This window comes from Trematomus bernacchii, unplaced genomic scaffold, assembly GCF_902827165.1.
Source record: "Trematomus bernacchii unplaced genomic scaffold, fTreBer1.1, whole genome shotgun sequence".
Lineage (NCBI taxonomy): Eukaryota > Metazoa > Chordata > Actinopteri > Perciformes > Nototheniidae > Trematomus > Trematomus bernacchii.
This window is the reverse complement of record NW_022987477.1, coordinates 6,791,619-6,804,320: the sequence shown is the minus strand read 5'-3', so window position 1 is coordinate 6,804,320 and position 12,702 is coordinate 6,791,619. Positions and strand designations below refer to the sequence as shown.

Here is a 12,702-nt window from a genome sequence, read left to right as displayed (position 1 = left end):
GTGTGTCGCGCCGACAGGTCCGTGATGGATTTCAGGATGTGCTAAGCACCTCTGCAAATCTGCTGTGGACACGCACAGCCACCATTTCTGTGCCAAGACCCAAAGGCGAGAACAAGCCCAGCTATACATTAAACATAAACTGCACCAATCCCTCCCCCCCCCCCCCCCCCCCCCTCTCTCTGTGTGACCTTCATAGTGGCCAAAAGTCTTAACACCTGACATTTGCAAAGTAGTGATTCCCATAAATGACCGACTCTCAAATGTATTCAGTGCATGTTAATGTCAGTGAGATTCACATTTACCTTTTTATTCTCCAGTTTCTTCCAAGATGGCTTGAAGACAGCGGATAAGCTGAAGCAGTATATTGAGAAGCTGGCAGCTGATCTCTATAATGTAAATACTTTGTCATATTTTGTTTTATTTCGGCTTGTATATGTCTGTCAATCAAAGCTTTTGCACACTTGATTACTGTTTTCTTACAGGATTACATCTATAAAGTTGTCAAATATACTCAACTTAAGGTCCACTTACTAGCTAGTTCCTGAATGCCTCTCTTATTGAGCAGATTCATTTTTGCTTAAGCTAGAAAGTGTACTTGAAGTGGTTGAAGGTCAAAAATAAAGTAGCATCTCTATAGATCCAATAATAGTGTATGCATAATGACCCCTTATAGAAAATGACGAAATAAAAGTGTCTTGTTGATATGCTTTACAGTAGGTTTCCGGAAAGAAAAGGCTATCTTACACACATAATAAAAAACGTTTGGAAAGGATGAGCCTACACTGACTGCTCTCCAACATTTCTTATACAACGTCCTGCTGTGCTTTCTCCTGAAGCAGCAGTTTTAAATCTGCAGTTCTCACGAAAGGGGAAGTAGCACATCTGCAGCAACTGTCATGACTCACCTGGAAACTTCACATATACACAAAAGAAAGCAAGAGAAGTTCATTTTGTAGCAGATAAATTCATTTCAGTCGTGGTATTTACACAAGGCACTTTTATCAGCACAATAAACATCCCCCTGTAAACACAGCTAGTAATCTTTTTGTTCTGCTGTTCCTCAACTTTTCATTTGTTTTCCTCAGATCAAACAAACTCAGGATGAGGAGAAGAAGCAGCTGACTGCCCTGCGCGACCTGATCAAGTCCTCCCTCCAGCTGGACCAGAAGGAGGTAGGCAGCACACACACACACACACACACACACACACACGCACACACACGCACACACACACACACGCACACGCACAAGCACACGCACACGCACACGCACACACACACACCCAAACCGAGACATATAAGGCTAATCACAGCAATGGGGTTCACTTAAACAGCCATATTGCTCCAGGTGCCACACGGATGTTTTGTTAGACACATTTCCCACCACCACGGTTTGGAGCTTGTCTCCTGCAGCACAGAGCGAGTGCCCAGTGCTGTACCATGCTGGTAGCCAGTGTGTGGTCGGCTTTGCTGGTGACCAGTGTTGTGCCTCACTGGCTGCTCAGTGGAGAGCCCCTCACTGCCCAACACATCACATCATCATTAAAACCCTGCCAACCCCGGATTTACTCATAAACATAACCTGCTGTGGTAGATTCACACATTCATTCTCTGCATGACAGCCGTTCACATTTAATGTTCACTTCCTGTAGCTTCTCTTGCTAATATCCCCCACGGTAAGCACGACAGTAAAACATGCATATTGTGGATTTGATGGTACATGGGTGGGCGGCACACTTTTTCACACTCAACGCCTTGCACCTGAGATGGATCTTTCACACCTCTCCCCTCTATCTCCCCCTTTCTGCCTTCTGCTTGTCTGGAATCAAGTCTAGAAGAGTAAGTTCTGGTGCATGTTGGGCATGCTGGCATTTGTCTGTTCAGTGGTTTGGCCTTTTAGAGGCTTCAGAGCATGCCTTATAGATGTCATTTTCTTGTTAGCCCTTTGGTTTAAGATTAGACCTTGTGTTTTGATGTTTAAGTATAGTGTGTTTGTGTCTGTGCTGCATGTCTTTCAGCAGATTCTCTGGATATAACTTGTGTTTTAACGTTGTTATTTGTTGCGTGTTTGCACATTTTGTGTGGATTCGCACAGGACTCGCAGAGTAAGCAGGGTGGCTACAGCATGCACCAGCTGCAGGGGAACAAGGAGTTTGGCAGTGAGAAGAAAGGCTACCTGCTGAAGAAGAGTGATGGGTAAGCCGCTAATACAGACACTAATACATCAACACAGTAAGAGGAAGTAGCATTTAAAACATTAGCTTGTAGACATTAGCATTCAAATGTAGAATTTCAAAAACGTATCCACACAGATAAGAAACACATGACAAGTCCTTTCCTAATGAGCCCCCCCTCCCTCTTTTTTACAGACTGAGGAAGGTTTGGCAGAGGAGGCAGTGCTCAGTGAAGGGGGGCATGCTCACCATCTCTCATGCCACAGTGAGTAACCACACACACACACACACACACACACACACACACACACACACACACACACACACACACACACACACACACACACACACTCACACACTCACACACACACTCACACTCACACTCACACAAACACACTTTGCTGATCAAAGAGAGAACATCATGCGGGGAGGTAGTGTTGGGCTTTCTCAATCTGGAGGCTGGCAATGTGGAATTGACATAGATGGGTTGTCATGGCAACCCCGTCTGCCCCTTCTCGCCGCCCCTCCCCCCTCTGCCTGCTGCGCCTGGGTGACTCATCTGAGAGCAGTGAGAGCGTACTGTATGCTGGCACGTCTGAGGGCTCGTCTCCGTGCAGCTGCAGTGGCTGCTTCGCTGCAAAACGCGAGAAACTGAAATCACACCCGAATAAACTCTGTAACACTTGCTGTGATTTAAAACCTCCCACTGTGTCTGAAATAAAGACTGAGGAGCTTAGCACAATCCCCAAGTTTAGCTAATTGTGGCAGAGCAGTGGCAGATGTCTCATCAGGCAAAGACAGATCCAATTGTGGACTTAAAAAAAAAAAAAAGGAAATGTTTCATTGGATTTTGGAATTAACGAGGTATAGTCTGTGCATTTTGGCTGTGTTAACCTAACTGTCACTTTAAAGCTGTCATGTTTACAAATAAAGAATCTGAAGAATTGTTTAAAAAACACTCAGAAATGTTGAAGCATCAAGACAGATAAGAATCTCCCTGATGTCTACAAACCAACAAGTTAAAGGGGCCCTATTATGGTCATTTTAAGATTTCATTTTTTTTTGCCTCTTTTGTGAAATGTTTACGTGCTTTATTGTTTAAAAAGTGCTTTATTTTGTTCATACTGCCTGTGCTGCAGAACCTCTTTTCTCCCTGTGTCTGAAACCAGAGCCCAGTCTGCTCAGATTGGTTAGCTGGCCAGCACGGTTGTGATTGGTCAACCGCTCAGAAATGGAGCTCTAGCCAATACAAGTGCAATGGTTGCGTGGTGATGTCACTCTACCACAAGTCTCACTGCCTATCAACATCATTCAAACTAAAATGACTTGATGGACATCATTGGTGACCAAAAAGCTTTTTATATTTGCTTTATCTTTGGAAAAAAGTAGTTTATATTAATAAATGCACACAAACAATAGACAAAAGGTTATATTTATCCTAAATATTACACAAGTCACCTTTATAACCATATCCCTGTTTAGGACTATTCAATAACCTTACCTATATGAAGGCCATAAGTAAGATCTGTGTGTGAGCCTCTGCGTTTTTCATTGGTCACTTGTTGTGGATAGTGTTAGTTTGTGAGCATGATTTCAACTTTCCCACAGCCGCTGCCTCAACCATGATAACATCTGTTGTGTTCGCTGCAAGCTCTGGGGAAGTGGTTTGTCTCACATATGACATGAAAGGCTTCCTATTGTTCTGTTGTACAATCACTTGCGTTGTGTTACTCTTGGTAGATATACAAGATCTTATAACAATTTTTTTTTAAGTTCTTATTTCTGGTGTCAGAACTTGTGGCAGCTGAACTCTAGGTGACTCTTGTTGACATGGCGGGTTGCCAGCAGGCCAGCCGAGCTCCACGGCTCATCACAGCCTGTTAGCATTTCATTAGCACGTGCTGCCTGTCACTGGCAGGGGACAATGCTCAGTATACATGTGCCAAGTGGGTCCATTATTACAGTACACAGCCCAGCCATGACGCTCCAGATTCTCAATGGCGTCCTGGGGTCAACCTGTTTCAGTGTGACACCATTTTGTAACTTGTTAATATGCAAATTACACAGCTATGGTGTTGATTAATAGGTAAATGAAGAGAAAAAATGATAATTATATTGATAAATCATGTACATCCTTAATCAGTTTTCTTGATTAGCCTCTTTTTAAAATAATTTTCATTGAATAGTCTTTGTGTTTTTAGCATGTAAGTGAAAATAATAAAAATACCATCCATTTGGTGGTTGCAGCTTCTCATATATGAGTATTTGTTGCTACTTTCTGTTTTAAATAATTGTACATTTCATATATTCAGAGTTTTTACCACTGGCACGAATAATAAAGCAATTCGAAAATCATCTTTGCCCTCTTTAAATTGAGATTTTCTGCCATTCTAAAAAATGGAACCTCACTAAGTTATTTTGTTTTGAAACCCCTGTGTGTGTAATATAGTAATAAGATGTGGTTTTATATTTCCTTTCTGCTTTTTGTGACCCTAAACCTGTCTTTGCTCCACAGTCCAACAGGCAGCCGGTCAAACTGAACCTCCTCACCTGCCAGGTCAAGCCGAGCACCGAAGACAGGAAGTGCTTTGATCTCATTTCTCGTAAGTTTTAAATGTGTTTCATGTTAGCTATATACATCGGTATGAGGCGTTTGTAGAATATCTGCCTTTTTAAACATCAAGCTAATCTGTGGAGGAATAACTGACTACTTTTGAGGCTTGTCCAACAATTAGGACACAAGTGATGCATTTGAATAACTGTACGTTGTCAGTTGCTTCTCGTATTATAAAATGCAAGATAAGAAATGTTCTTACTTAACCTCATTGTTTCTGTATTCAACAGATAACCGGACATATCATTTCCAAGCTGAGGATGAACAAGAGTTTGTCATGTGAGTAATATTGCTCAAAGAGAAAAAAAATGTTCTTAAGGTTTTCAATTTGATCTGTCCCTAAGCTTCTAAATGAGTTGGTGATCTCAAAGATAATTGTTTTTATTAATGGAGGGGTTGTTTAGCGGCTGCTCTCTTAAAGACAGGAAGTACCAGAGAGACTGTTGAGTGGGTGGCAGAGGCACAGCGAGGAGAGCAGTGGGATGTGTGGTCTGCAGTATTTCAGGTCTCTGTAACCTCATACTGCTGTTTCCCACGCAGACACACACGGGAAAAGTCAATCAAACAACTTTTATGATGAAAGGATTCCACAGCAACTTTGATTTACACATAGACTCTTTTTTTTGAAGAAACGCTATCATAAAATATAATAAGAATATTGTACGTAAACAAAAAGCGGTTGTTCTGGTTGCCTCTTGAATTTAACCAACGTTATATAAAACAATTAGTGATACATATTTCTGATTTTTGCTGATGAAAAGGTGGTATGGTAGTTAGCTACCCACACAGCTTGCTTTGTTAGCAAAATAAGTAATCTAGTCAATTCTTAAATTCTTTAAAAATGTAAACCCTAGGTTGCCCTGAAAATTAAAATAAATAAACAAAAGTAAGGGCAATGCTAAATGAAATATGTGGCTAATATTGAAATATTTTAGATTGATGGATGGTATTATGTTTGTTGATATAAATAACATTTGTGGACATACAAAAAATTCAAGTAATTGAAACAGGAAAACACACTAAATTATTTAAAAAATGCAACTTACGGCGATTATACGGAACTCGACTAAAATCTGTTTTGAAGCTCTCTTTGAATTGTGGCACGGTGCCTTGCTGTGGTTAAACCCTGGACCTCCATGTACTTGTGTTCCTCTGGGATTCAGCTGCTCCTCACTGCTGCTTCCGTCACGCACTTCCAACTGCAGCAGCACCTTCAGGGGATTTTCCATTAAATATTTAGTATTCCATAGGGCTGCTGCTTTGTGCAATCACACTCCCCCTCAATTAGGCTGGGAGCATATTATAATGCATCATATAAGTAAACACAAATGCTCTGGCGCAGCATCTGTACACCTACGCAGCTGTGGATTTAAATATCTTGTTTCTCACACATACATATAAACAGACAATCTAACACTTCGGTTTATGTGCCCACTCGCTGTCTGGCCTCTGCCTTTGAAGAAAGGGTTGAGTGACAATGACAGAGGAAGTGCTGACGTGAAGCTCATGCAGCCCAGTGTGTGTGGTTTGTGTGTGAGGGCCAGTTCAGTGGGGATACTGCAGAAACAGATTGTGTGTTGTACAGAGCTGCAGTAAGCCGTGTTTGAAAGGCAGCTACATCAGTTCCTATGTTTGTGATTCTCTTTAACAGTGTGTATGATTATAGGTGCATGTGTATGTTCAACCTTTTTAAAGTGAGTAGATCTGGGAACTCAAGAAAAAAAACTGCTAAGGAATTTGATCCAAAAGGACAATTTAAACTGAAAAATAAATGAATTCATGTTATTGTAATAATCTCACATCTTAAATGCAGTTTCGGTCTATGAATCTATCGTATTGGGGAAATTACTTGTCCTTTGGATCTGATTTCTGTCCTATAAGTGATAACGTGTTAGCTTTCATAACCTCAATTTCGATTTTTTATGATTCATTTCTTTTCTAGAAAATAAATTATAAGCCATTTGTCAGGAATGAAATTGGCTAATAATCATATACCTATTCATTTTGAGGTAATCTGAAAAAAAAAAAAAAAAGTAAAATATATCCCAAATGTTCCAGTTTAATGTCATGTTATCACAATGTATTTAGGTTTTGGCCAGCTGGTCCGACAAAACAATACATTTTAGGGGATTCTAGAGTTTTACGAAATTGTGATCGCCATTTGTCATAATTCTGCCATTTTATAGACCAAACGATAAAGTGAATTGCTTAAATAATCCTCTGATTACTTTATATCTGGTGGTGTTTTATATTTACGTGAAATAACTAAGCCTAAAAAAAAGGAATTTTTTTTTACCACACCAACAATATGTTCCCCTGTGCAGCTGGATCTCGGTGCTGACCAACAGTAAGGAGGAGGCCTTGAACATGGCGTTTCGTGGCGAGCAGAGCAGCGGCGGCGAGGACGGTTTGGAGGATCTGACTAAAGCCATCATAGAGGACGTGCTGCGCATGCCGGGCAACGAAGTGTGCTGCGACTGCGGAGCTGCAGGTGTGTACGGAGGCAGAGAGGATTCACACACACACACACACCCTCATCCTGCTTTGTGCTTAGTCATCCCTATCCCTGTTACATGAGAAGCGCCTTCACCTCAGCATTTTCTGTGTTTCACTGTGTGCAAATGTTATTTTATTTAAAGCCTTGGTTTATTTTGCAATGTCACGGCTGCCCTGAACTCAGTGTCCTTCAGTTAGATGGAAACTGAACAAGCTACAAATGTGCTACCCCCTGCAGCCTTTAGCAAAGTGTGTGTGTGTGTGCGTGTGCGTGCACGAGCGTTGTTAGCATTCAGGACACAACCTGATCCTCATCCTCCCCCACATTAGGAAGCAAAGACTCAGGCCCTCTTGGCGTAGACATTCAGGCCCTCTGACACACACACACACACACACACACACACACACACACACACACACACACACACACACACACACACACACACACACACACACACACACACACACACACACACACACACACACACACACACACACACACACACACACACACACACACACACACACACACACTCTGCTTTCTAGCTTCTCTCCTCTCTCAACAAAAACCCACAGCAGCTCACCAAGCATCCACATTTATGCTCTTAGAGTTAGAGATTTCCATGCTTTGAGAATTCATCGTTACATAAGTTACACACGCTCCGGCGACCCCTGCAATCTGCAGAGGGGGGGGGGACCTTGTCATGTCTGTATTCGTGTTGCTGGGTCCCTTCATGTACTCTACACAATGCATGTTCCAGATGTGGGTTGAAGCTCTGCTTCCTGTCTGATTCCTGTTTTTGCTCTGAAAGGGTTTCCTTTCCTCTGCCTAAAATTAACATCACGCTCAGAAGGTCGTTTCAATGACATTCAACATCTTTGTTCGCTCCATCTCATTCTATATTCTCCCAGGATCGGCCCCTATAAGACCTAGCTTTGCAGCTTTAGCATTAATCAGCTATAGAGGTCACCGTGTATCAGCTCATCATGGCGAACGTGCACTCTGACCCATCGCCAGCTCGCATCTGTTTGTTACGTTGGGAAATGTGTGTGTGTGCCTTCTGCCTGTGTTTCTGAGGATGACTCATCGGTATTTGGGATGCCTCTGACGTTTCCTGCCTGGTGTTCATTTGTCAGATCCACAAAGAACACGATACCCGGCCTCACAGCATGACAACCAACTCAGCTGAGCTCGGCGTTTTTTAAAGCCTGCTTAAATCTCCCAGATTGCATCAGAACATCAGGCAGTGACGCCGGTCAACGCAGCGGTTTAGAGGGCGCTACATCACAGCGTGCTCGTGCCGTTTGCTCGACACAATGAGCTCTGTCTCTCTCCTGCAGTATGACGTGACTGTGGCCACTGTTTGTGCCTATCACAGTCCTCTAGTGGTCTGAAAGTCAGTTGTTGATGGATAAATAAAACCAATAAAGGTAGTCAATGGTCATTTATTTAAAAAGCTAAATTCAGGTCTAAAAATATGAATGTCTCATCAGCTAAAATTATGTGTTTTCATGCCACAGGATTACATTAAAGTATCTAATATAGGTGCAAGCCGTTTTTGAGCTGACAAAGATATGATTGTATTTGAAATATTGTCTTTTAGCACATTTTGGTTTGGAGTTTAGAGTGTGTGGGTGTTACTCTTATTCACTATGACAGGATAACAAAATGTGGCCGCAGCGGAACATAAATGCCCTGTCCTGTTTGTTTAAATGCTTATCTGGTGTGAGATTTGTATACTTCTCCAATTACTGGGAGTGGCAAAATGAGATAAAGTCGCTGGTTACTTTGCATTTCTAGGCCTCGTTTATTTTGGGGTGTATTGTCTTTTATTCTATTATATCAGGAAACTGAGCATATTCAGAAAGGGTAACGTCTCTTCGTCGAAGTTCTACAGCAGAAAATGTAAAGATTGTTATCTTTACGCCTGGGTGTCAGTGGTTTTGGTGTTAACCCTCCTAACTCAAAAAGGGGTAATAGCTTCTGCAATCATACAGGAATAAATCAAATGTAGATATGCTGAGAAACCAATTTCTGTCCTGACAGCAGCCTCAAAGAACAAGAATACAGTGCAGGCACATGAAAGGATTTTTCAGTAAATCGCAGGACTGATGTTGTGCTGAGAAAACACTCGCTTGTTTATTCTTAAAAAACATTTCTGGGGCATTTACTTGGGAATACAGATAGGGATGACATGTCTGCTTTGGAGCTTTTCATCTCATTTCCTATTCTGCATAATCTAAGGCATAAATCCAACTTTGAATATACTTATGTTCATACACTTGTGATCACACTGGAACCACATACTGTAGATTATGGAGAGCATTAACACTAATCTCTCATATTTTCTGTGTTTTAAAGATCCTAAATGGCTTTCCACCAACCTGGGGATCCTGACTTGCATCGAGTGTTCTGGCATCCACCGAGAGATGGGGGTCCACATCTCCCGCATCCAGTCCATGGAGCTGGACAAGCTAGGAACCTCAGAACTCTTGGTGAGTCAGAGAGTCTACCGAGTGAATAAATAGCTCTTTTTTTCGAGGCGGCGGTCCACACCCTGAACTATTTTCATCTGGAGTTAAATATTAAAAATAATGAAAGAGTAGTGGAACGGATTTTGGTTCTTTGAGCACCAATGTGAACTTGTGTGAATACTTCTCTTCTATTGTGACCTAATCCTGTTTTTCTTTCCCCTAGCTGGCCAAGAATGTAGGCAACAGTAGTTTCAATGAGATCCTGGAGGGGAACCTCACTACCCCCTCACCAAAGCCCACTCCATCCAGTGACATGTGAGTACTATCTAAGCAAAAAGCTGCTTGAAAACTAGATTTTTTTTTTTAATAAATATGATCACATCTGACTGAATTCCTTTTTTCCACCACAGGACGGTGAGGAAGGAGTTCATCTACGCTAAATATGTGGACCACAAGTATGCGAGGAAGACGTGCACATCTGTGTCCGCTAAAATGATCGACCTGTTTGAGGCGGTTCAGTCCAGGGATCTGCTGTCCCTCATCCAGGTCTACGCAGAGGGGGTGGAGCTGATGGAGCCGCTGCCCGAGGTCGGAGCGGTAAGTCCTTTTAGTTCATGGGTATTAACCTAGAACAAGAAAGAACATTTAGTCATGCAGATAATTTAACTTTCTTACGGAGTGTTCTGTTCATCAGGATATTTGCCTCTACTTCTTATTTGAAACCACTGTTTTCGTCCACCTTGCAAATATAAGTCCAATATTCACTCTTTTTTAGCTCGGTTTTTGGTCTCTACCATCTTGTAAACGACCATTTTTTACTCTGTAGCTTCTAAATGTTCCACTATGTCCTCCAGCTAGTCTCAAATAATGAAAACAATGCTTCCAGCTTTTCACATGTGGATATTCCCATGATTGTCTTAGATATCTTGGATATTAATATTTGTAGGATTCACACTCCTGACAAAACAAGCAGTTTGACTACATTGTCTTGGGGTAATTGTGTTACTTTCTTCCACTGTATGACCTTTAAATAGTTGACATTCTTGGTTGGTATGTTGCCTGGAATATTGGCTACCTCCTCCCATAGCTACAGTATATCTTTTTAATCACACACCATGATCTCATACTGGACTACAAACCCCAGAAGTCTCCCTCTCAGATCTCTACACTGCAGTGGATCATCCTCCTGCCAGCGGGACAGAGAACACATTTCTACCAGTTGGTGAATTATTTGGCGGATAAATTAAAGGTTGTATCATCAACAGCTGGAACATTTAGAGTCCTCCTGATATCTTCACCAGCAGGTGGTGATATCCAGCAACCTTCATCACATTGTAGGGCATCAACTCATTTTCAGTTCATTTTTAATCCGATGACGACATCTGCGTAATTCATGTTTTTCATTCTGTGGTTCAGCCTCTTTGTGCATTTGCACCGCTGGATAAGGCATATATGACATTTGAATAACAAGAGGTGGTTGGTGAGAATGCCGTAGCGTAAACAACACAGATGATCAGACTTAAGCTGACATAAATGGGTCAAGGTTTTATAACACAGACATGGTAGTTCTCCTAATGAAAAATTAAGTGTGCAATGCAGCAGCAGAATGAAAGAGGTTTGAAGACAGAGGGAGCTGCTGCTGCTGTCTGCGCTATTAAGTCTGACTCACTGATATCTGATCTGCTGTTGTCAGTACCTCTGAATGGCTGACAGCACGGTGACATCCCACTCCCCCGCATAACCAGACACATCCAGGGACACACTGCCCTTACTCTTCCCTATTATATACAGCACATATATCCCTTACTCCACTATATGTAATCCTTTCAAGACAATGGCAAAATGTTAAACTCTATGCCTTGCCTGCTGAAATATTATTTTTAGGAGCCATTTTGTTTACTGCAGCTTGTTTAAATGCTGAAAGAGACGCAGAGAGGGAGAGAATACAGAATGGATGCTGCACAAGATTGTCTCATGGTGTCTGTGCTGTGTTTGATGGCCCCCTGCAGGAATCCGGAGAGACAGCACTGCACTACTCTGTACGGACTGCTGACCAGACCTCCCTGCACTTGGTGGACTTCCTTGTGCAGAACAGGTACATTTTTCACAATCATTTTCACCAAAATAAGCCGGAATATAATTGCCTTATCACGTGCATTTCTTTGGGCGATTCATGCCAATTACAAAGCTGTCCAAAATATCTATTAACACATCAACGGTTTAGAAATAAACCACAGTTTTGTGCGAACACGCAGTATCAAATATGCTCTGCGTGAGTCTTTCTTGTTCTCGGCTTCGCTCTGTAAGAAAGCAGTGGACGTGCAGAGGAGAGCTTAGCGCTGCAGCTCATATTCCCACAAGGCAAAAAGAAATGGGTCAAGCACTTGTTCGCTGCCTTTAATGTATTCCCTTCTCTTTTCAATTGTTTACCCATCACTGCTCCGAGTGCACACACAAGACGTGGAACCCTCTCATTAATTAATAGCAGCGCTCATACGGTGTCATGCCTAGACCTCATTATTTAAGATATATCTCTTGTTATTTAAGATATATGATAGATAGATAGATAGATAGATAGATAGATAGGTACTTTATTGATCCCATTTGGGAAATGTTTGCGTTGCAGCAGCAAAAAAACACAAGGCAATGTACATAAGAGAAATTAAGACACAGAAATAAACAGTCCAAAATATTTCAGAAATAGAAATAAAATAGCATTAAAAAGTTAAAAGATTAAAATATATATATATATACATGTGGAAAATATACATGTGGAAATACAAATTTCCAGTAACAAATATAATGCAGGATATTATTGTGCAAGAATGGATTATTCAATATTAAATAGAATATGAATGTAAAATGTACAGTGGGAGTTTAAGTCCAGTTATTAAGAGAATATATAATATATAATCCCTTTTAAGAGAGATTATTTGCCTACTGTA

General features: G+C 41.5%; 1 protein-coding gene across 4 annotated transcripts in view; it reads left to right on the top strand.

Annotated features, from left to right (window-relative positions):
* asap1b (ArfGAP with SH3 domain, ankyrin repeat and PH domain 1b) overlaps window positions 1–12,702 on the top strand; it is a 47,667-nt gene that overhangs the window by 26,573 nt on the left and 8,392 nt on the right. For 3 of the 4 annotated variants that reach the window (XM_034146633.1, XM_034146652.1, XM_034146660.1), the window contains exons 8-19: window positions 318–393; window positions 1,086–1,172; window positions 1,829–1,837; window positions 2,094–2,194; window positions 2,368–2,437; window positions 4,688–4,775; window positions 5,017–5,065; window positions 7,111–7,277; window positions 9,645–9,778; window positions 9,981–10,072; window positions 10,168–10,354; window positions 11,767–11,852. In XM_034146633.1, coding sequence (XP_034002524.1) covers window positions 318–393; window positions 1,086–1,172; window positions 1,829–1,837; window positions 2,094–2,194; window positions 2,368–2,437; window positions 4,688–4,775; window positions 5,017–5,065; window positions 7,111–7,277; window positions 9,645–9,778; window positions 9,981–10,072; window positions 10,168–10,354; window positions 11,767–11,852 — 1,146 coding nt within the window. The remainder of the gene's footprint in view (window positions 1–317; window positions 394–1,085; window positions 1,173–1,828; window positions 1,838–2,093; window positions 2,195–2,367; window positions 2,438–4,687; window positions 4,776–5,016; window positions 5,066–7,110; window positions 7,278–9,644; window positions 9,779–9,980; window positions 10,073–10,167; window positions 10,355–11,766; window positions 11,853–12,702) is intronic. The other variant, XM_034146643.1, reaches the window with a different exon arrangement.